Source organism: Stegodyphus dumicola, chromosome 12 (assembly GCF_044657685.1).
Source record: "Stegodyphus dumicola isolate Sdum_Otavi_A_Nest chromosome 12, ASM4465768v1".
Classification (NCBI taxonomy): domain Eukaryota; kingdom Metazoa; phylum Arthropoda; class Arachnida; order Araneae; family Eresidae; genus Stegodyphus; species Stegodyphus dumicola.
This window is the reverse complement of record NC_140779.1, coordinates 28,878,021-28,904,230: the sequence shown is the minus strand read 5'-3', so window position 1 is coordinate 28,904,230 and position 26,210 is coordinate 28,878,021. Positions and strand designations below refer to the sequence as shown.

Sequence of the window (26,210 nt, the reverse complement as noted above, 5' to 3'; positions counted from 1 at the left end):
ATAAGATAAGATTTCCCCCCGCCTTGCTTGATGCATTTGTGGAGTAATTTCAGTACGTGGGTCAAACACTAAATGCCTTAGTCCTCCTAATTTTCATGAGCATGCTCATGTATACTTTTCATGAGCATTTAGCATGCTCATGCTATCCCATTTCCAAACTTGTTTTTTATTGATGCTTATTTCACCGGTCATCATTTATCACCGACAGCACATCGCACGCTTGGCCGGGCATGCATTTCGGTCCAATCCGGGCGGGGAGGGTATGGAGAAGGGAAGGGAGGAAGTCGGGATAGTGAGAGGTTGAAACTTTTCATATCGTTTGAATGCTGTGTTTTGGTTGCTGGCGGGCAGTGGCAGAAGCATGTGGTTGCTCCCCGTATTCGGTGGCCGAGTCCTAACTGGGGACGTGCCGCCCCCTTTGCCCACTCTTCTCTACCTCGTTATAGGATATCTCACCTGTTCACAGGTAGGAAGATGCCATTTATATTGCAGAAATTTTTGTCTCATATTATGTAAGCCTTTATATGAATTTGAATTTCCAGCGAAAGCGCACTTTGTAAAAAATTTTGATAAGCAGGTTTTTTAAATTTTATTTTTTTCCTCTGTTTGTTTATAAAGCAAAAACCAAAAGAAAATTAAATATTTAAGAAATATTACATCAGCAGAATTTTCTGCAAAATAATTCTGTTTAGATATTTAAGGAGTTTGAATATTTAATGAATATTTTTTATTTTATTGTTCATGTACTGTTAAGTGCACGTATACATATATATGTGTGTGTGTGTTTGAAAAAAAATGAAAGGTTGTAATGATATCTTTCATATGCTACGTATCATTACAACCTTTCCTTTTTGTAGATATCTTTCAAATGCAACATATCATTACAACCTTTGAAATTGCTGCAGTGATATTATTGCATTTCCTTTCAACAATTTTTAAATCTTTCTTTGAAAAATTTTCCGCAGAATTTTCTGAAGAATTAATGCAAAAATTGCGATAGCTAACATATGTATTACGTTTCCATTACTTATTACATATACTACTCACGAGCAAAATAGTAATTATGACCTTCGTAGGGGGATGAGTAACAACATCAATAACTAATATATATATATATATTCCGATTTATACAACAACTGATATTACAGTGTTTCTTTTAAAATCTGCTTTTCATAACTCTTGACATCTATAAACACTGCATCGTGGTTTGTTACGCAATAAAGAACGTAACGGGACTCTGAAGGTTAAGTTTCTTCGTAAAATGTTCATGGAAATCTGAGGTCAATATTCTTTACGAAAAAAAATTCTGACATTTTTAAAACGCAGACATACTCTACTTAAAAAAAAAAATTTTCTTTCATTTGAAATATTGCTCTCGCGCTAAATTAAAAAAGATGTGTTACATTTCATTAGCTTTCATATGTATTTAAAATACTTTGCTAATGGGCTTTTAATAATTATTTAGATTAGTTTCATTTTAATTTACGCCTTGAGGAAGAAATATTACTACAATATAATTCAAAAATCGATTTTATTTTTATTTTTTAATATTATTATCCCAAAAGAGACGCTAGTCCCGAATGGTATATTAGTGTCAAAACGGCATTTTGCGTTGAATCACTATAAACGGTGTATCACTTTTCAAATTGTTGCCACAAAATGTTACCGCCCTGTGTTATGTTTAAAGAAATTAAATAATAAAGAACCTGCATGGACGCATGCATGTTTCTCGCATTGTGAAAACCAACGGTACCTAGAGTCATCCAATTTTGAATAACGTAGGCCTCCACCCCGACACTGGCACCTGGAAGCCCAAATTTTAAATTTCGAATTTTTTTTATTATCCATTTCATATTTTGTGAAACCTTAACTAATTCTTGATAAAAAATTAACGATTTCAAAGCTAGCTGTGGCAACACTGTATCAAATGAAACATTTTTATCTCCAGTGCGCGAGACTGTATATCGAAAATTCTAAAGATATGCTGCTTTAAAATATTTTGTGGTTTTGCTGTTGAATCGAATTTGATGTAGAGAAGCGCCAAGAACGTGATATTTAATAAATAAAGTAAACATATAAAACTTGAATAACAAAAAGACAAAGAAATCTTTTGTAAAGACATCTTAGTACGAAAACTGAACATTGATATGATGAACGGAGGAAAGACTGAAAAAAATGTATGCCTACGCGTAACGCTGTATCAGGAATTCTAAATGTATACCGCTATGCTATTCTAATTTAAAATTTTTTGTAATTTTGCTGTTGAATTGTATATGGCGTAAGTACGAAGAAAATTATACTTAATAATAAAGCTAAAAAGACAAAAGAAGTGGGTTTAGTAGAAATGAGTGTTATAGCAGCCGGGTCGACTACGAGCCCAGCGAGATCGTAAAAAACCTTCACAAGCCCTTTTGGAAAACCATTTAAATATGAAACCCTTCATATTAAAGAAAATATGATTTATTTTAAAGCCATTAAATTATTAAAACGCTCATTTTATTTATTTGACTTTCATTTCATTCATTTCAGTGTCAAGGATCGTCGAAAAAAGCGTTGATTTTTAAAATCTCATCAGTATATATTTCGCGAATGAGAAAAACTTTATTTATTTTTACAGACTAGTAATTTTGGTTTTAAGAGTATAGCTCAATAAAAGTGACTGCAGATTTTAATTTCTTAAATATTGTTCTTAGACGCTTGCTTCCAGGTACCCAGTTTCGCAAAATAAAATAAAGAATTTTGCGAAAGTTCTCAACACGAAAAGTAACACGAGAGACTATAAAAATAAAGTCTGGCCTATTATATGGTCTCGTAAAGCAACATTTCCCATTAGTAAAATACTTATTATGCTTTGATAATTTAAATTAAAACGTTTCGTAACTTTTAATATAAACTTCGTAGATTCATGCGTAAATAATATTTTCATAATTTGCACACTTAGCACTGCTGTTATTTTACTCAAATTTGAAGCTTTTAAACGCCAATGAACAACATTTTTTTCGAACTGGTTCTTGAATTTGATAAAAAAAGTGTTCATCTATTTCGGAAATCAACATTAAAAAGTGATCTAGGGGAGTAAATTTACTGGATATCCCTGGATTAACCTGGAATATCTACGCTACTCACTATCATAAAATTAAATACTTCTTAGCGTTTAAGTTCTTGCAATATGGGTAATGTTTTGCTAACCTTTCTTGGTGACAATCGTATAAAAGGCTTTAGTTTTGTATTCGTAAAACCTTTCCCACCTCACGGTTGAAATTGCTTAAAAAAATCTTTACCTAAAACAATCTTTGAAAATTTTTGTAATTAGAATTGCTTGTGTAAAACCAGAAAGAAATTACTCGTATGTGGCGAAATAAAGTTTTCTGAGGAGTGTTGGTCCACTAGCGGCCGAGCGGTAAAGTAGCTGAACACTGGTAGTTCGGTCCGGGGTTTGAATCCAGCGAACGGGCTGGCTGCATGGGTGTTTTCGTGGGTTTCCTCATGTGTAACGTGTATACGAGCCAGTTTCCCTTAGGAAGTCCTTCACGAAGGCATCCTTCCCCTTAGACAGATAGCTCTATTGTGCTTTGCCATAATTATATACACCAACACCTGAGGAGTGTTGTTAGGCAATGGAAATATCGCAAGCAGATTATAAGCTATTTTCTCCATCCTTTCTGTATGCCTTCGTGGTGTAACTGTAGCATACTCGGCTCGTATTCGAGAGGCCCAGGTTCGAGTCCCGGCGAAGGCATTGATCATTTTTCGTGTTTCTTTGCTCCAAAAAATTCCTAATGTCTCTACAGTGGTGTTTGAACTAAAAGGTGATGAATAATGATTCTTCACCACCAAGATTTGGCGACTGGATCCCCTAATTGCCAGTCACCCTTTAAAAAGGGAAGTACATAAGGTATTTTCTACGTCCTTTCTGCATACCTTCGTGGTGTAATTGCAGCACACTCCGCGCGTATTTCCAGAGGCCCTAGGTTCGACTCCCGGCAAGGGTATTGCTCTTTTTTCACTTCTCTAGCATCCAAAATTCTAATGATTCTACAGTGGTGTCCGGACTAAAAAGGTGGTGAATAAGGATTCTTCATCGCCAGGATTTGGCGATTGGGAACCTCTAATCACCAGTTAACCTTTAAATGGGGGAGTATGTAAGGTATTTTCTTCCTCCTTTTTGCATGCCTTCATGGTGTAGCGGTAAGCACACTCACCGCGTATTCGAGAAGTTCAGGTTTGAGTTCCGACGAGGGCATTGCTCATTTTTCGAGTTTCCTACTTCAAAAAACCAAATGCCTCTACGCGATTATTTTCAAACTTTGAGGCTCATGCTTTATATAACATCTAGGCTACCAGAGTTTTGCTATGCGAGCTGGTAAATATTTACATTGCACATTTCATATCATCTTTATATTTCACACAAACTAGTCAATACTTAGTTTTTTTAATTGTTGCATCCATCTTGTTATATAATCATCGCATTTTATCATAATATATCCAACTGGTAATTACTATGAACCCTAATAACGTAACTGAAGTTACTAAAAGATATGTTTTTAACGGTATATGTTATATAACGTTGGCTTTTAGTTCAAAAGTGTAAATTCACATTCTTTTTTATACTTCAGATAAATGGTTAACAATTCAAAAGTAAATATATTAAATTATACAAAAACATTTTACTACGGAGAGTTTCCAGAATGAATCTTGGTATCATTGTGATATTATTAATTTAAACGTATTCTTTTAAATAACGCTGCTAGAATTTTAAAACTAATTTTTGTCACTACATTTTTATAATCTTTAGATTATCATAACTCTAGCTCGAAATATTAATGCTGTATTTCGAAATGGATTTATTTTCTAAACAGCTTTACAGTTCGAGTACTTCCTTACTAAATATCTTTCGTTTCTATAACTTTATTTGACCATTTTATACTTCAGCCACATGTGCTTTGTGTCTGTGTGAAATGGGGTTCATTACAATTCGTTAAAAAAAAAACCTAATAATTTGAGCTAATATTTGTGTAAATTCCTCAGTTAAGCTTGATTCCCTGCTTTCGGGCGTATATACTGCGATGCATTTTCCCTGGGAAGGAACACCGAATAGATTTAATGTCATTAACGTGGACAGAGTTCTATAACCTTTTCACCACCTCTGTCATTGAAAACGTCATATTGATGCCGGCTCGCCATTCGTATAAGAATTAAACAGAAAAAACAACTTAAAAACCGAAATGGGCGTTAGCCCAGAAGGGCTATAAATTTCATTTTGGTATTTTACGTGGATTTACTATAACAGTCTGATTAACTTTTCAAATTGTTGCCACCAAATATTAAAGACCTACATTATATTTAAAAAAAAATAAAAAATAAATCATGAAAAAAATCTGAAAGGGTTTTAGATTTTAAATTACGTCCAAAGGGGCGTTTTTTTAAAGCGTTTTGTGTGTTAGCTTTATTTATTAAATATCATGTTCTAAGTATTCAAACCATAAAATTCAGTTCAACAACAATATCGCAAAATAATTTTACAATGAGCATATCTTTATAATTTCCGAAACAGAGTCTCGCGCGCTGGAAATAAAAATGCTTTTTTTTTTCGTACAGTGTTGCTATTGCTCGCTTTGAAATCGTTCAGTTTTTTAATCAAAAATTCGTTTTGAAGTGTTGCAAAATATGAAATCGATAATAAAACAAGTTTCAAATTAGGGCTTCCACATGTTCATATTCTATGGAAGATTACGTTATTCAAATTTTGATGGCTATAGGTACCGTTGTTTTATAACAATCCGTGAAACAGCATTCATGTAGATTCTTCATTATTTAATTTATTTAAATATAATACAGCGCTCTAATATTTGGTAACAACAATTTGAAAAATTGAAAGGATTATGTTAATTTTATTAACAGTTAAATTTTAAGTTAAAGTTCCTTACCTGTCAAATTCTTAACTTCAATTTACTACTTCCGGCCAGAACGTAGTTTTGGAATCTTGCTGAATAGTTAATGAGGAGGAGCGGTATTTAAATCACGAAGTTACTTACAGAGGTAGAGAGAATCAGAGTTTCTGATTTACGCGCGTTTGCCTTTTTGGCCACTCTCTCTCTCTCAAAGCTGTTATTACGCTCGGCCGTACTCAGCCCCTTGCTAAGCTTCGTAGTCAAATAAGTTAAGGGGCCAGCTCAATTTGAACCTTGATAGCTTCGGCTATATTTCTTTAGTTAATCTTAGTTTTAGTTTAATTCTTAGTTTTTTAAGTTCAAGCCAAAGTGCGGGCTTTGCTTGTAGACTCCCAAGCGGAGTTTTGTTAAATCTTACTGGAATAATAAATGGTTAGTTACCCTTCTATCTTGTTGTTTCTTGTCACCGAACTTAAGCGATTATTCGCTTATCAGTTCTTACATTCTTCACTTCCAACATTAACTTAGAATTACAAAGTGAGGAACTCTACAAAGTGATTCGCCGTTTATAGTTTTCAACGCAAAATGCCAAAACGAAATTAATAGTCCTTCAGGACAAATTGCCCCTTTGGACTATCAATAAAGAATACGCATGAATGTATGTATCTTTCTTGGATTGTGAAAAAATAACGATACGTAGAGATATTAAATTTTGAATAATTTAGTCGTGAACTCGAATGGGCTTCTGAAAGCCTAAATTTGGAATTTGGAATTTATTTTATTATCTATTTCATATTTTGTAAAACGTTAACTAAAACGATAACACTCAATGAACTCAAAGCGTTCCATTAGCATTAACAACGCGTACATCTTCAAGCCTACCTATTTTATGCGCTAGATTTCTTTTTTGTGATACTGCTGCTGAATTGAATTTTATGGTTTAAGTGCGAAGAACATGATATTTAATAAATGAAGGTAACACACAAAACGTTAAAAAAACGGATGTAATATAAAATTAGAAAACTTACAGATTTTATATTTTTCTATGTGTTAATGAAATAAATTTAAACAAAAATTTAATTGTTTCTGAAGACTTTTTATCAGAGCTTATCAAATCCGATATAATTATTTTTCTCTGCTATTGATGGGATGCCTCTAAATATAATTCTGAATTTTTATAGATGAACTGCATCCACTTTCAATCAATTCAAATATATTGTTCGAAATATAATCGAAAACACAAATGAGTTTTAATCACAAAATATATTACTACTCGTAGCAGTTATTGTACTTAATTACATGACTTTTCTTGACCACTTTTCTTGCTATAGCTTTCTACTTGTATATGGAGAGCTAGTACAAATATGGGATTAATTAAGAACCATACTTTAGGGAGATAGCCTTCGTGTGTTTTTTCCTATTAAAAAAAAGCAATCATGCATCTGTGTTTAGTCTTGAATGGAACAAATTTATAATTATAAATTTAAAACCAGAAAAATCAGTCTGAGATTGATGTTAATTATATAGAAAACTCTGCTAGTTTCGAAGACGGCAGGTACAAGATTAGCTTCATCAATAAAAAAAATATTCTGAAGTATGTTTTGTGTTCTAAAAGATTAAAGTTCTTTTTGTGAAAAAAACTCTCTTGTTATAAATAGAGTATTTCTACAATACTTTCTAACTTTAATCTAAATTGATTTTTTTTCTAATTTTAAATTTAATATTTGTTTGCTTTTCTACCATATATTACAATTCTAATATTTAATATATTTTTATTTTAAGTAATTTCTGAATAACTAAAATAGATATGTATTTTCAGTACTGTGATTTTTAACTGTGTACTGTACATTAATGTATGATATGAAAACAATTACATCAATTCTATCTTTGTTATAGCATTTTATTATAGAAAATGTGACTATTGTGTAGGCCATGCATGTAAATGTTATGCTGCAGATTTAAATTTTCACGAAAGAAAATTCCTTTCTTTAAATACTTTCAGTTATCAAAGAATGAAAAATGTAAATTTTCGTACAGTGTTAAATATTCTTTAATCTCACAAATCAGAATTTTATAACAATTAACTATCTGCGTCTTTGACACGTAAGCAGACGATAAATTTAAAAATATGTTTAATTCCTTAAACTTAATTTTTTAACTTCCATTAAAAATTTAATTTTTAATAATTATATCATAATTACAAATGGTTTGGATTTTATTAGATACTATCATTATAATGGATGTAGCTCTTCTTTTTAGGTTCAATAAAAACCTATGAGAGTATTTGTTAATTTGATAGTATCCATACCAGCAACCAATAGTAAGAACTACTGTAAGAACTCCGTTAGTTTGATTATCACATTTAAGTTATATGCGAGAATAATTTATTAATAATCTAATTTTAATAACTTTCTATACCAAAAAAGCTAAAAACGAGAAAATGTTATAAAAAGGGGTATAAACAAAGAGAGATCAATAATGCAAGTAAAATCAATCAGTATTTGTTGCATAACATTTAAATTATTTATAAATTATCATGGAAACATTAAAATGAACACCGAAACAAATATTCAGCAGTCATGTGGCAGAGCTTCATTAAAGTATATGCTGTAATTTAAAAACTGCCCATTATCATCTTCCATAAAATAATCCACATTCTGAATTGATTAACTAATTACTAATTACTAATTCATCTTTTAAATTCCTCGATAAATTTTAAATTCCTAGAATGTTCCGATGCATTTCTTTTAACTCTTTCAAATAAATAAAGATTTATTATTTCAATTTAAATGATAATTTTCAGTAGCACTTTTATTGTGTCAAATACTTTTATAAAATATAAACCTTATATTTTAATCTTCTTATATAATCTTCTTATTGCACCTATAACTTCAAACTGTAGGTTTTTTAGTTGATTTGGTAATGTTAATTAGTTCAATAACCGTAGCAGACATAAAAAGTAGCCGACATAAATTAATATATAATTAATCTTAATATATTCTTCTTATTGCACCTATGACTTCAAACTGCAGGTTTTTTAGTTGATTTGGTAATATTAATTAGTTCAATAACCGTATCAGACATAAAACGAATTATCAGTATGAATTAACTTTGTAGTACTTAAGGTACGGTCAGAAAGTTTTAAAAACTTTTTTATTTAAACAAGTTGTAGAACATAAAGCACTTTCTTGTGCAACGATGTGAGCTACAGCTCATAGTGATGCAACTAAACAGAGCAATCAAAGTTAAATCAAACATGAAATACTACATAATTAAATATTATTACAAGCTGCCTTAGTAACTTTACCGGAGCATTAAAACGGCAGCGATAGGACGCAAAGCCGAATAATTACAACTATCAAAGCTAGCAGGTAACTACCACGTAGGCTGCACACGAAGCCAGAAACAAGCTTAACAATCCAAAAACCTCAGTTTAAATTCTGACAAATGCATTTGCATTATGATGAGGAATACGGAAAGGAAAAGTTATAGTAAAGACCGAATCACAATAACTGGTTAAATTAAACAATAACCTTACAAAACTGCACTACTCAACAAAATTAAGGAGGCAGATGATTAAGCGAAAACTAACATCTGTTAGTAAATACGCAGCATGATATGAAATTACACTTCTAAAAGAAAGCATAAAATAATGGAAGAAACAGATTAAAAAATCGTGTTTTTAATCAGAGATTATTTTACAAGAAACTCAACAACCATTGCTACGCGTATATTTGGGAGAAGAAAAAATAAGTATTGTCAAACTTCGTTCTATTGTCTAATACATACGGCTTGTGCCCATTTTTACACCTGCAACATGTTGAATTACTGACGCATTCGATGAGGTTTGGGGGATTTTCCCCCAGTTTTCAAGAACAACACTTTGCTATTGAAGATTCAAACAGAGTTTCTGCTCTTTAATGTGCCCAAGAATATTCTATCGAATTCAGATACAGGCAGTATGCTGGCCACTCCATACATTTCATTGTTTCTTCTTCAGGCATCCGGTTCATGATGCGGGCTAACTGATATCAGGAGTTGTCTTTACTAAAAATCGCTGAATTGTCAATAGTAGCAAAATAAAGCAAAATCGACGATTTAGAAATTTCGTCTTTGTATCTTTGAGCAATCAGAAACCCATTCCGAATGACGTACAAGTTACACTTCTCCCATCTAGACTTAACCTTTTCCTAACTCTATCTTCAGCAAAAGGCGATTTTTCTTCGCGGTGAGTTGAACTGTATCGGGTACCTAGCTTTTTTTCTCGATCAGAATTCGTCAATTAGTCTGCGGTCGGATGAATCTAGACTGGCTGAAAAAGAGAACGTAACTCCACTCGCTAGGTCCTTGATGGTATTCTTTAGACCAGCTGCTTAAAGCTTAGGATGTTGGGAGTTTATTGGGATGAAAAAAGTTGGCATAAGTGGATACAATCCACGTGAGTGAAGATGTCTGTGAATTGTTTAGATAGATGCTTTTCTTCCGATCGCCGTTAAGTTACCTTTGCAGCTAGGTGGTATGTTGACACTTGTTCCGAAGGGCTAATATTGGAAAATAATGGTCATCATGTGAGATGGTAGCTCGTGAAAGACCTTGGCAAGATGTGCTGGAAAACTCCCTGTCTCTTGGAGCTAAACGACGAAGCGTGCAATAACATTATGGTTCATTTAAATGGCAAACATAACAATCTATTAACTTCGAAAGGTTGCCAATTTTTCTAAGGCTCACCGAATGATATTTTCTCTCAAATTGTGTTTAATTAGCATGCTAATATAAATTAAGCGCAAAACATTGATTCTATCGCGAGAAGCAGTGCCAGAATACAGTAAAAAGAAAACAAATAAAAAAACTGACGATTTTCTAGAGGTTACATATCCCAAATTAATTTTAATCATATATATATCTGTTTTCTAATAAATTCTAAAATTACATATATATAAATTATTTTAAATTTATATATATGTAATTTTAGTCAGTTTTTATTTTAAATTCTATATTGTAAAGTAAAGTACCGTTTACGTAATATGGCTTTTTGCGCTGTAGTAACATGTCGTAGCACTTACAGAAGTACCAAAAGATGATATATTTTATTTCATGGGACCAAAGGATCCAAATGAGATTTTGCTTTTGACGAAAGAATGGATACAGAAATGTCAAAGACAAGATTCTATTAATGTGAAGAGCGGAAAAATCTGCAGCGAACATTTTCTATGTAGTGTTTATGAAAATGATATGAAAAATCGCTTGTTTGGATAGCCACAATAAGAAACTGTTGAAATGGAATGCTGTGCCAAAAGTAAATTATGATGACAATAATAAATCAAATTTTAATGATTTTGAAATAAAACTCCCAAATGAAAATGTAGATATTCCTGAATGCCCTAAGTTTAAGGATAAACAAGAATGCATTGATAATTTGAAGAACAAAATAATATCCTTAGAAAATTGTATTAAATTATTGAAAAATAGAGAAAAGAAAAATTTTAGAATGTTTGTTCAGCGGCAAAGAAGGTGGACGACATCTAGACAGAAATTGGTACCAGAAATTAAAATCTCAAATAGCGAAATTTTTTTGGGGGGAAGCACAAATCGGAGAATTTGAAAAAATTGTCTAAAGCCTATTTTTTAAAGACGCAGATTAATGTATTACAAAAAAAGAAGGAAAAAAAATCAGGTGGACTAGTGAAGATATTTCACGTTGTATTGTCATAAGAGCTCTGTCATCTAAAAGCTATCATTTTTGGAAAGAAAAAAATTAAGAAACCAACTGGAATACCTTTACCTAGTATTAGCAAATTAAAGAAATGGTGCTCTAAATTTTAATGTAGTCCAAGAATTCAAAGTGATGTTCTTACTCTAAAGAAGGAAAGAGGCGAATATTTGTATTCTGTAGAAAAAATATGCGTTCTCAGTTTCGACGAAATGCATATAGATTGAAAACTCTGCTGTGACTCTAAATTGGACCAACTTCTCGGTTCTTTTCAAAATGTGCAGTTTGTTTTAATCAGAAGTCTCATTTCGCGCACTGCCTCAAATTACTGAGAAACCACGTTTTAGATAAAGGATTTGTTTTAGAAGATGGAACTGTTTTAAATTTTGATATTATTAAAGAGGTTTTAAATAGAGATTGAGAAGAAATCAAATTGTGTCACAAACTAAAACCAAATTATTTAATGATCAAGGGAAACGAGAGACAAAACATCGCTCCAGAGAAAACATTATTTTCAAAAAGTACCGCAAAAGGTATACTCCACCCCACAGGAAATCAAAAAGCATCTGACTTCTATGAGTTAATCGATAATACCTTCGGTATTATGAATAGTACCAACAAGAATAACAAGTATTTAACAAACTAATTTTGTTAAGTACTTGTTAAAGTTATTCTTATTGTATCCTTTGTAACTAATTATTGATTAGATTTTGTGCTAAATTAGCATTCTAGATAAAATATAATAGTATAAAACATTAAAGTAATTGGCATAAAAAGACTTGCTACCTTTACTCACACTTTTGAAAAATGAAATAACTGTATTAGGTACTCTGAGTAAAGCTATTTTGTCAAAATTAAGGTAACAATCTTACATTCATTTATTTAATTGTAATATAGACATAAGTATAAATTACAAAATTATTTAAAAAATATCTATTATTATAATGAATCGAAAGTGAATTATAACAATGTAAAATTTACAATTAGGCAAAAAATCAAACGTAGGTTAGCAGAAATGTTGCCATATATGTCATATATGTTTAAAACTATGGCAATGTAAAATTGTTTTTTGAGTAAATTTAAAAAGCTGCTATTATAGTTATCTTGGAAGCAGTATAAAAATTCTCTCAGTTAACATGCAGATAAAGAAATGATTAGAAATAAACGTGCATTAAATAAAAAAAACCTGCAAATAAAAATAAAAATAATCCCACTGAACTTTATGTTAAAAGAGTAGCACATTTTATCTATTGTTTTAAAATTGAGTAAGTATTATTAAATTTTTTAATGGTTCAATCTAAAATGCATAAAGCAGTAACATTGTCTTTTCCAAATTATAGCTATATTTTACACACAGCTCATTTCAAACGCTGGTTCAAAAACGCTAATTTTCAAGTGTGAATTGCATCTGCGCGCTCAGTGTCATCATGACTACGTCATCACTTCTCACTTTCTGCTTCAGGGGGAAAAGCTCTATGAGCTAGCCCTTCTCTTCTAAGTCCTGTCTGTATCTTACTAAGGCCAAGTAAAATAAAGTCTTCATCCGGAAGCCTAAATGATAAGTCATAGATGATAGCAGAAGTGTCATGTATGCCGCTGAATTAAAGATTTGCGTTCAGTTATTAAAAAGGAATACAGAACCTTATAAAATATTAGAGAAATTTTACTTCGAGAATGTTTTACCGCTACTTGCTGTTCGGAAGCAAATCCATGATACTATGAAACATTTGAAGAGGAAATAAAAAGAAAAGAATGGCATTTAGCAACGCTTTATTAAAATCAATATTTTAATTTTGCAGACGATTATTCGTGAGTTGTCATTTCTTTACGAAAAGACGAGTGATAGACTAAGAGACAAGTTAGTGCAAGTAAGCAAATGGATGATAACCTCACAGCAGAAATAATTTTCCACAATTTCTTAAATTATTTTCGAAGAAGAGTAAATGAAATCCGTTAGTATAGAAGATGAAATATTTTTATAGAACTGATTAGTAAAGTAAAAAACAGAGCACCATATGGGAAATCTTTTTACCATCTTCTCGATGGTCATCAACTGTATGATTGTCAAGGAAATGTAGATTAGAATGCCACTTCATGCAATGCACTAGTTAGTTCAGATTGTTATGTGTCTACTTAATCATTACGCAACGATCACATTCGAATCAAACATTCATCTCAATGAACATTGTTCAACATTTCGCTATCGTTTGCATGTGGTGTAAAAATTCAGTAAGTTACAGACTCGAAGAAACATAAGGATTATTGCTCATGTTTCATACAGTCCAAATTATTTTCGTGTGCTTTTTTTTTTCTTTTCTAAATCGCAAAATGAAACTGCGTAGGTGTAAATTTAAATCGACACAAAAAGTGTATCAAAAGCTCCGCGACAATTCTTAAAGAGGTGAAGAAAGATGATGTCCAGCATATGTCTGCAGAGCGTCACAGACCGTTTTGACAGAAGCATTTCCTGCTGGTAGACTAAAGTTGAAAAAGACGACACTGATACTTATTTCATATTTAATATATTATTTATTAAAAACTGTTCGCGGATTTTTCTATTCTGTTATCCGTATATAGCTTCCTAAAATATTCGAGATGCAGTCTTTTAAAATCAGTATAAGCAGAAATGTACAATTAATTATATACAACAACTACATAATTTCGTAAAATATATCAAAATGGTCGAAAGTTTTCCAGCTTCATATTCAAATTTCTTTTTAAAGCACGTACGTTAAATGAATTTTCTGATCTAGAAAGAGATTTCAATGTGGTAGTGTAGATCCTATCCAGTAGAATAATCCTTTCCTCGATGGTAGGTTGAATAATTTGTTTAATTAGCAAATCATTTTACTTCCTTATATGAAGTAAAGGACTGCCGTAATCGCAAAACATTTCGGGTATCATATTTCAAAAGAAATACAAATTTCGACCGTTCCCGAATGCATAATTCGCAAGTGCACATCAGTATCGCCACTGAGGCAGGGGTTTCAAAAATAGACCAAAGAGTTTCTACTGCTCTTGTGACGCTGAATGTTTGAAACTGTGCATACGAGCGTATGTTGTTGTTTACATTTATTTTGCATATATTATTTATTCGTTTCTCAGTTATAATGTATGGTGTATAAATGCTGCTATCATTTCGGTAGAAAATATCGTAGTGCTCTCATTATATAAGTTTATTTAATCATTGATATTTCACTTTCTCTACTTTTGTCACGCACTGATATTCGAATAAATGTCCGTGGCATATTATCGCTCTTTATACCGTATATCGAGAAAATGATTGAAGCTGCAATTAGCCTCGAATATCATGCATTTACTAACACCTGTGGATTAAGTGAATTCAGGTGTATATTTTTTATAGAGCTGGAGAATAACTGGACGTATTAAAATGAATCTAGTATTTTCTTATCTTAGTGCAATCTTCATTTCTTTGATTTTAAAAAAATAAGATTCAAAATATATATTGTCAATGATCTAATTATACTTATTGCTATTATTAAAAGTTATATATGAATAAATTAAATATATTTGTTGTAAATAACATAAATTTATTTTGTTTGAAGAGTATTTCTTGCGCAATAAATACATTTAAGAGTGATTAATATGAAACTTAACATACTAAATGTGTAGGAAAGTTCATTTTGAATAAAATTGTTCATTTCTTATTATTATAAAATATCTTTTTCATATAGACTACAATAAAAAATGCTAAGTCTTCTATTATTTACATATATGGCTATGCTTATATTTGATCTCACTTCGCAATGCAAATTTTCACAAAAATTTCCATGATGCTTTAATTATTTTGGACTGGAAATTATGTGGCAAACACTTTCAATCACCTTGCTCAAAAATCACGTACGTATGTATCTCGCATAATTCAAAAATAATTAGGCGCAGGATGTTGAAATTTTGTATTACGGGACTACTGTAATATCTAGATGTGCAGCTAACGTTTTTATTGCAATCAGCAGAATCAATATATATATATATAGAATGAACTGAAATTCATTGAAATCGAAAACAAGTTTTTCTAATACTTGCGCAATAGCTACAAAGTAAGATAATAATAATTTATTTACTAAAGAAATATTGATTATATTACCTCTTAATATAAATTTAGTAGAATGTATCAAAATGAGGTAACTCAGATGTAAGAAATTTAATTCCGAATTTTTTTTTTTTAAAGGAACTTGAATCCAAATCATGAAAAATTTTTTTTGAAGAGGACTTGAATTTAAATCATGAAAAAGATTTTGAAATGTATTTGAATTTAAATCTTGAGTAACAAAAATTCAAACTTTGAAAAAGAAAATTAATAAACCAAGTAATTATCGTCACTGAACGAAAATTGGTTGACTTTTCAAGGGAAACAAACCAACTCCCGTTCAATGAACAATAATTAATAAATGCGAAGGTATATCGTCTTTTACTCAAGTAAGGAGGAAGATGCCAAACTGGCAGATTTCGTTAAGGCCAAAACTGTAGTTCCGTTAAGTGATTGGATTTTTAGAAAACTGAGACATTAAAGTTAAATTAGAGTACCAAAGAACTCATTCTGGGTGTAGCATTTTCGCTAAGACAATAGATTCTTTAGAAATTGAGGGAATAGCCAAATTATGTAGTAAAAATTACATAATACTTAAGTAAAGTGTCCCCCGACACCCTCGCTTTCATGCATGTTAATTCGAAACTATTTTTATAAAAATAATAAACAGTTTTTATAAAAATAATAAACAGTAGTAATCTTAACTGGATTTATGAAAAAAACAATTTTCGGAATTAAATTTCTTACTTCTGGGTTACCTCATTTTTATACATTCTACTAAATTTATAGTAAGAGATAATATAATTAATATTTCTTTAGTAAATAAAGACATAAAGTAAGAAATTTAAAACTAATCAATTGAAATCTCTCTTCCACAAAAATCATTGCTTTCAATTCTTTAAATAGAATTCTCTTTATGTAAGGTACAAGATTCTAATTGGAATTTACTTTGTTTTCTCCTTGCTTTGGGGAGGGGCCACAATTTTCGAGTGAACTATTATAATTAAAATACATTGAAATGGTTCTGAATACAGAAAAGCAAGGAATTTTGTGGAGGAGAGATTTCAATTGATTTCAGTGTACCTCCTCCTGACGAAGTGGCATTGAAGTTGATTCAATACCTCTTCTATTATGTTCCTTTTCCTTAAAATTTCATTGATTTTTTTTAATTTGGGTATCGCTTGTTTGAAGAGTTTTGGTTTAAACATTTTTAAAATTCTTTATTGCATTTATAGGATTGTTTGAAATTTCTTGTTTATGAATTTGAATTTTTCGTCTTTGTGAAACATTAGTTCTAAATTTCTTACTTTATGTCTTTACTGATAATTTTTCACCAACTTAATGCGCGAAAATACTAAACAATATATTTTTTTTTAAATTGTTTTGTAAATATATATCTATATATATACTGAATCCCTTCCCCCGCTTAAAAGTCCTTACTTGACCTTTATTTTCGCAACCGTTGGGGGTAGTCATATACTTCTAATTACAGAAGTGTTTTAAATGATGAAAATATTCATGTTTGGGTAAACTGAAATTTAAAACAAAATTAATTTTCGTGAAATAGCGAAATCTAACTTTCCTATATTTATATTTGGAAAAGTGTTATACTCGTTATGAAAAAATAAAATTACAAGAAATTTGAATACCGTAAGACAAAATTTAAACGGGATATTAAATTTAAAATTTTGCAGTAAATAAGTTAGAAAAATTCGAGGAAACGAGTTTAAATGAAGTGTAGCCAAAATGCAAAAGTGTTTCATATGACGAAAATATTCATGTTTTGGCAATGTCAAATTCAAGAAGAAATTAATTTTGGGCAAATAATAAAGTTTAATATTTAATGCGGTGTCCCGGTTTGTATACTTACATTTGGGAAAGTTTTCTATTCCTTATAGAAAGTAAAAACAAAAATTTGATTCCCGTATATTTAATTTCAAAATTCACTATTTTTGATGTCATTTCCAACTTGCTTTAAGGAATCGGTTTATTGAGCTAGAATAATTCGAGAATACGACGGATAATTATTCAGATGAATTACTTAGTTCACATTATATATGCTATTAAAATCTGTACGCCTCTGTCTGCCTGTTTGTGGCATCATCTACTCCGGAACGGCGGGGAGTTGATTTTCAAGAGAGGTTTCCGGATTCCAAATATTCGTGGGAAGCCATTTCGACCGTTCTCATCTTCGTAGGACTTTAAGCAGCCGATATGGGAGTTAGTTTTAGAGCTGTTTGCCTAGTCTAGATCATGTTCTGCCGTGATTATTAGTGATTTGATTCTGTAACGTTGGGTGCTTCTAGCCATTTAGCTTTGTCTCGCCGGTTTTATACAAACCAGAGCCTTTCCTGCGTGTTAAATTATCCTGTGAGCCATTTGGCCAAACTACCACATTTTGAATTTGTTCAACGTTACGTATTTCTCCTAAGCCAGAAGTGTTTGGCTTGTGTAAAGCCAAGTTGGGTACTTGTTAATTTTGTGTTCGAATAAAAGGGTCTTACACTCCCATTTTATGACTTTCGTTTTGTTTCACAAGCTAGAAGATAGTTCATTAGTAGTCTTCTTAGAGTCTATAGTCTATGCTTCCTAAGACAATCATACTTATATATAAAGTAAATAAAAAGTAATTAAAAACTCTGTAAGCGCTAGTTTTCGCCATTATTTTTCCGAGTGGCAACACTCTCGCGCGCTGCGATAAAAATATGTTTTATTTCGAAAGGTATTGCCACTGCTTCCTTTCAAATAGTAGAGTTTGTTAATAAAAATTTGAAAGTTTTACAAAATATGAAATTAAAATAGCATTGCCATTATTATTATTATATTAGGTCATGTTCTGATGTTGAAAAAAGCACGTGATTTCGTGTGACATCATTGTATGTAGAAAATCTTTCGCTAACGTCCGCATTTTAAATAAATAGTTGTTGCTGGCAACTTTTTTGTTTCAGATTAAGGTAACTGACGTAGTATGTAATTTCTACGTCTATTCGTTTATTGATATTGAGAAAAAGTTGCTATGTTACGTTAAATTTAAATCATGACGTCATGCGTATAGGTATTAATCTGAAGTGTCCTAAGTTTTTGTTTCCTGGTTTGGCAACAAAAAAAAACTATTTACGAATTGGTTTGTTGCCTGGAAAGAATGATCTGATTTTATTCATGCTGTATGTTTTTATGCACTTTTGTTTTCATGTGTATATAAAATTCATAAATTTTGCTTTGGTTGCAGCTAACAACTTTGTACACAGTGCAAAATTAATAGTTCATTTTATTTTCAGTTTCCCAATAAATAGAACGGATAAATAGTCAATGCAACATTTTTACAGAGATTTAAATTGCTGCCAAAACTAATTTCATCTGTATTAATTTTCTGATTAGGCTTTAAGTGACAAAAAATGCAGGTTACATAGTCATTTGAAGATACATTTTTAGAAACTACATGCTTTGCAATCATGTCTCCAAAAATCGTCTGGTTCTCTCTATATATTTTAAGAGCAGTCAGATATAATACGCATATTCATTTCAATATTTTAAATTAAGCTTTCGTCTTTCTCAAGAGCATACTGTTCTTTAAACTAAGGGATTATTTAATTTGTACAATATTTGTTTTATTTACTTTAGTTTATATTAAGCAGAGTTGAGAAAAATCTTATTTTACTTCCAATTTCTAAATTTGTTGCAAATTTATTTCTATGAAAGTGTATATTTAGGTCAAAATCGGATACTAGAAATTATGCATAATTGCATCAAATTTCCTTTTGCTTTGGATGGAGGAAATAAGATGTATCTTGTTCCTAAACCACTTTCACTGCCGACGTTTCATATTACGTTTTTCTGATATAACTAGTTTAAATCTGGCAACACCATGTATTTCTCTTTATTTACTTGTTTATTTTTGGCTCGAAGTGAATTCATGAAACGGAAGAGGCTTTCGGCTTCCTGATACAGAATTTAGACTCGGCTGATATCAATGACTTTTCACCCATTTACGTGACTTTCGGGAATAGGACTGGTTTCTAAAATAAGGCATAAACGTACGAGAGCTCTCCGGAAAAGAAAAATCCCATTTTTGTATTATTTATTTGCTTAGTATTTTATTTAAAATTTACTCCCGACATCGAAAAATTTTCCAGTTCATTGGAGAAATCGTGATGGCATTTTTATTCGCGTTTGAAAAGAAAAAAATATGTGATCATTATTTATCGAAATTAGTAAGTGAATATCGAATTTGAAATTTGACTAGCACGCTGCGGCCAAAGCAAAATTTGTAAGTTCTATGTATACTGAAAAGAAAATGTATAAAAATATTTAAAATTAAATGAAATCGGTTTATTATTTCATGGCAACAGTCAATTCGTAAAAAATATTTTTTGTAGCCAAACCAAGAAATAAAAACTTTTGGCACTTCAGGTATCCGTATGACGTCATGATTTAAATTTAATGTAATATAACGACTTTTTAGAAATGTCAATAAAAGAATTAACGTGGCAATAATAAACATATCACGTCAGTTATCCTAACCTGAAACAAAAAAGTTGCGAACATTTAGCTATTTATTTAAAATGCTGATATTAACGAAAACTTTTCGTCACACAATGACATCACATGCAATCGCGTGCTTTCTTCAAAGTCAGAATATGATCTTATATAATAATAATATATTTAACATTTGGCAATGCTATTTTAATTTAAAATTTTATAGAACTTACAAAATTATGATTAACAAACTCCACGATTTGAAAGCGAGCAGTGGCAACACTTTTCGACACAAAACATTTTAATCTCCAGCGCGCGCGACAGTTGCCACTCTATAATAATAATATGTTTAATGTTTGGTAATGCTATTTTTATTTCAAATTTTATAGAACTTACAAAATTATGATTAACAAACTCCACGATTCGAAAGCGAGCAGTGGCAACACTTTTCGAAACAAAACATTTTAATCTCCAGCGCGCGCTACTGTTGCCACTCGGAAAAATGAGTGCGAAAATTAGCTTATTCAGAGTTTTTAATTAATATCTCGTCTGATTAAAGTCGTAAACAAACTCCACGATGTGAAAGCGAGCAGTGGCAACACTTTTCGAAACAAAACATTTTAATCTCCAGTGCGCGCGACTGTTGCCACTCGGAAAAATGAGTGCGAAAATTAGCTTTTTCAGAGTTTTTAATTAATATCTTGTCTGATTAAAGTCGTACAATTATGAGACTCATCGAAATGGTTTCCCACAAGGTTTTGGAATATGGGAGTACCTCGCTCGAAACTAAAATTTACACAGTTCCGAAGAAAAGGATGTTACAAATAAACAGATTTTTATAGTATAAGATAGTAATTTTGTTTCATTTTGCTGAATGCAATATTTTTAATTTGTGAGTAAAATCATATGTAAATTAATGATTACAATAAGTAAGTGAGGATAGGTGTTGAAAGTTAATTTCGATAGCTGCATATTGATTACAAGTTTTTATTAAATTCAAAGTGAAAAATAATGTATTACTTAAAGTGTTTACAGGGCACCGTTAGGTACCTTTTCGTGACTTCTGTGGCATGGAAAAAACCTCGATGAATTTTCAGGTCCAGTATTAATGATAGATTTGATTATTTAATTATGGCAAAACATACTAGAACTATTTGCATAAAAGAAAAGATGCTCTCAACGAGGATGTTGCAAGACTCAAATCCATGATGAAATTAATTGTGTATTGTTATTTAAATATATAACTGTCGACGAATACTAACTTTGAAGACTAATGATCGTACTAGTTTACACTTCTGTGTGATTTTTCATTCTATCCAGAACACTAAATGTTATGGAAATCCAGCAGCAAATTACAAAAACTTCATTTTTACTTCGTTCTACGAAATAAAGAAAGTATTGTAATGGCTAAAAATTTCGAGTGTCATATTTCAGAGAACATATCCCTTTTGGCCGTTCTCGAATCCATTTAAACAATTTTTAGATGACATTTGTACATTCGGAGAGAATTTTTATAAAAGATAACTAGAGCGAAACTAAAATAGAGCGTTGCATGTTAATGTTAAAAGTAAACACCTCACTTTCCAGGTATTAAAACTGAAATTTGAAGCAGTTTGACTGTTTTTTCTTACTTTTAGCCCAAAGGGCGTTATCCCAGAAGGACGTTTTGGCATTTTGCCAAAAATTTCGTTTTGACATTTTGCATTGATTCACTTTCTGCATTGATTTACATTTCAAACCGTTGCCACCAAATATTTTCGACTTGTATTATATTTAAAGAAATTAAATAATGAAGAATCTGCATAAATGTATAGATGTTCCTCCCAATGTGATAAAACAACGGTACCTAGAGCCATTAAATTTTGAATAACGTAATCCTCCACCGAATATAGGCATCTAGAATCCCTAATTTGGAATTTGTTTTATTATTGATTTCATGTTTTGTCAGACATTAAAGAATTTTTGATTAACAAACTTAACGATTTCAAAGCGACGAATGGCAACACTGTATGAAAAAAAAAAAAAGATTTAGTGCGCAAGACTGTGTATCAAAAATTCTAAAGGACATGCTCATTTTAAAATTGTTTTGTGATATTGGTGTTGAACTGAATTTTATGGTTTAAGTGCAAAGAATGGATATTTAATAAATAAAGGTAACACACCAAACATTAGAAAAACTCCCCTTTGCGCGTGATGTAAAGTCTGAAAACTTTCAGATTTTTTTTTTACAGTTTTTTATATAAACCTCTAATATATTCTGACATATATTTCAGCTCTGTTGGCTGGCATAAATAAGGTAATTTTCGAGTGTTAAAAAGTCTGAAACTCAAGAACAACAAGTGCAAATCTGAGATGTTTGTTGAATAACTTGAGGACAGAGAGTTGAAGATTTTGTAATTTAAGATAAGTTTTTTTCTAACTTCACAGAAGTCAACGCTCAGATCAAATAACCGGAATACTACATTAGCCTTAAAAAGTCAGATGTTTGTCATAAACCCAGAGACATTGAACTCAATTTGCATCCGAGTGACCTCGATATCGCTTTTAAAATGCTGCAAAATGTGGTCTTCGTCCTGAGTATGACATCCAGATGCGGACAAATCGCTTGGTGGAATAGTTCTTGAGCCTCTTCTTAGCCTTGGAAGCTCACTTTCTAATGATTGATCGAGCCATTTAAAACAGCTTAAAAGGCTTCCTTGCTTCTTTCAGTTTTTATTCTTCGTTAATGTTACTTAATATTACGTTTGTGAGTAACCGGAACAAAACTAGTCCTTGAATGTTTTAAATAATTTTAATGACTTTCAGATTCAAAGCATAGCAGTTATGTAATTCTGTGTCACTGTGTCGGTAATATTTCAACTTCATTATACTTTTCCTAACTCATTTTAGTGAGAAGTTCAAATTTTTCTGGCAATAAACTCCAACAGTTTGTTATTCTTTTATTGTATTTTATTGGAAACTGTATATTCTTTCAAAGCTTATTAACGAAAAAAAAACTTTCGAATAAAATACAGTGTAGAAGAATTAGGAAATAAGTTATCGCTAGAATGATCTTTGCTCTTATACACTTTTATTTTGACATTTGAGAAAGATATAAAACAATTTCCACATTTGCGCTTTTTCAAAATACAATACAGCTCCCATTATCCGAACTCCGACTATCCGAATCGCTTTCAGAATTTAAGATAAAAATTAAGACGAAAACGTAGAGTTAGACAATCTACGATTTCAGACATTAAAAGGAGGAAACCTCCACTTTTAAACTTCATGTCACTGCTTGAGATCTAAGATGGAAGTTCTTCAAGAAAATCAGTGAGTAACAAACAGAAATTTAGAAGATGTCGTTTTCAAGTGGTTTTTCTCAGCAACGTTCTACGGGAAACGTAATTTCGGGTCCGATTCTTTGTGAAAAATCTAAGATCTTGGCTCAGAAGCTTAGCTGGTCATCCTTTAAAGCATGTAACGTCTGGTTAAGTAATTTTAAGTGCAGGCACGGTGTTCGTCAAAGAGTTTACTTTGACCGAGATGTTCAACTAGCAATGACTTTCAGCACTCGTAAGTACTGTACAGAACGCTATCTAACATGTACGTGAAAGTGTTGCCTTTTTATTTTTATTAATTAAAAACCTCTTTTCCTTTCAAAATAGTTTTTGTTCCATATTCGACATACAGCAATTAACAAAAGTGTACGTAGATCCTTTCTTCGGAAAAAATCCAATTGTCCGAATTTTTGACTATCCGAATGAGGTTCGCTTCCACTTGAATTAGATAATTGGACTTCTACCGCAGTGTTTTTCGTTTGAAAAGGTAAAGCAAAATAATATTCAATTAATTTATGCGATTAAAAAAAATTAGCTCATTCATATCTTCTGAATTGTTATTATCACTACCTTTGAGTTAGTTTTATCCACGATGGATTATAGGTGATTCTTCTCAATTTTCTAACTTGCTGTTTATTTTTTAATGATATGAATAATGTGGAAAAAAAGATAATTTAATTCTTTCCCATCTTGATCAAAACAGTTGTTGTAAATTTAAATTTCTTAATCTGAAAAACTACTGAATAAACAAATTAGAATTTAAAGGCTTGATGGAAAAGTTGAAAATCAGTTTGTGTTTAATGTAGCCATTCTGTGAAGTTACTTCAGTCGTAGACAAGGGTAGTTGACGTAAATATAATTTTTTTTTAAATTCAAACTAATCCTTAAATAATAGCTTAAGAAGTAGTTGAAAAAATTCTCTCTTGAATTATTTCTATTTTAAGAACTTTATACATCCCCAGCCAAATTTCTTAGCCTAAATTTCTTAGGAGGAGATTATCCTTAAATAGTAGTTTCGAAATAAAGGACTTACTGAAAATGGTGAACACCTAGGCCTAATGACTCTCCTGCATGTATTTTACATAATTTGCTATGCTGTTATTGACATTGGCGAGTAAGATCTGGTAAGATACAGCGACATCTAATGCCACTGTCCAATTCATAGGCCTGGACGAAAAATATATGGCTAGCTAAAAGATTCTCCCACAAAGCAGTATTTATTTTAAATAGTTTTAGTTAATTTACTTGCATTAGTCATGTTGTTTATAGAAAAATTCGTAAAAGTTTTCAATTGGGTGCCCCTTGTTTTTTTATTTATTTTTTTTTGACGCCAAGTTAGGCGCCAGGAAAGCACAATTTCAAGATGGCCGCTACACGAAGTCAAAGAACTGCACAGACTCGTTGTCCGTGTACACACTGATCTATTTTCACAAAAATCAGAGAATTGCACAAACTCGGCATTGCCAACTGTCTTGACTGTCCATGTACACATCGATCAATTTTCACTTAAAAAAAAAAATCAGGAAGCTAAAACTAAGTTAAAACTATCATGGTAATCAGAAATGGGGTTTCATCGCCAAAAATGAACAAAATTTGTCGCCAATCGAAGGGTTACCCAATTCTACACTAGAGCAGGAAAATTTTCTTGTAGAGCTTCGTATGAATATGTTTGTAATATGTTTCAGTTTTAAACAGATCAAGTATCAAATTCCGACTGTATGAATATAAAAACTGGGATTTTGTTCGGCATGAACAATATTTAAATTTGATTATTTGCTCTAGAGCACGAAACTCGGTTTTTTTTTTCCTCTCTTAAAATGTAGCTTTTAGTTAACTGAAAGCTTAGATTTAATTTAAATTTGAATTCCTTACTCCATCATAAATGCTGGCTAGTTTTGTAAGCACCGGAAGTCCCTTCTATTCAAGTATTTGAGTACTAAATAAAAGGGTCTTTTATATCTTTCTTGCGTTCCTGTTTGCCTTCTACACATAGCGATAAATCTCTTAATTCTATTTAGTCTTGTATTAGCATGTGTTGGCAAAAAGAGTGAGACTCTACAACACGAATGTGGAATTCTATTCCCAGATTGTTTAAATCTTGACTAAACAAAAGCTTTCTTGTATTTTTTTTTTTTTTTTTTTTTTTTTTTTTTTTTTTTTTTTGTGTGTGTGTGTGTGTGTGTGTAAATTTTTACTGTAAACTGCGATTTCTTAACTCTAATAACCCATATTTTCTATACTAATCTTACTTCTCTTATTTTCAAGATCAATATTTCATATTTCAAATGGAAACTGTGCTTTAATGATAAAAACATACCCCAAACTGAATCAGCCTCGAATTTTACATCTCTACATGAAAAATTAGAAATAAGGATCAGTATTCTGCGAAAGGTCCAGTGGTATATTTAGTATCTTGGGTTCCATTCAGACGGTGGTATAAATGTCAAAACTAGTTTAAGCCGAGCTTCACTGTTAGGTAACTAGACCTTGCTACGTCACAAAAACTGCTTTAGTGGTTTTAGCATAAAGTTCAAAGTTTCCAACTTTATGCCTACTAAAAGACTTATAAGAGTCGACAAATCACAGCGAATGCAGGAAACCTGTTGAGCGAGAAAACCAAACAAGAAAGATGTAGAAACATCCACGCATGCGCAAATTCAGCTTCTGTAATTGGCTACGGCTTAGACCCTATCTCGCAGGTGTGAATGGAACCCCCTCATTTTATGCCTCTATGACATGCGTACTCTATGCCTCTATGACAT

General features: G+C 31.4%; 1 protein-coding gene across 2 annotated transcripts in view; it reads left to right on the top strand.

The window, feature by feature from the left end:
• The first annotated feature begins 334 nt into the window (after positions 1-334).
• The window catches only part of LOC118204472 (A disintegrin and metalloproteinase with thrombospondin motifs adt-2-like), a 209,312-nt gene continuing 183,436 nt past the window's right edge, over positions 335-26,210 (top strand). For both annotated transcript variants that reach the window (XM_085827588.1, XM_085827587.1), the window contains exon 1: positions 335-466. In XM_085827588.1, the coding sequence (XP_085683714.1) occupies positions 362-466 (105 nt within the window). In that variant the 5' untranslated portion in view covers positions 335-361. The remainder of the gene's footprint in view (positions 467-26,210) is intronic.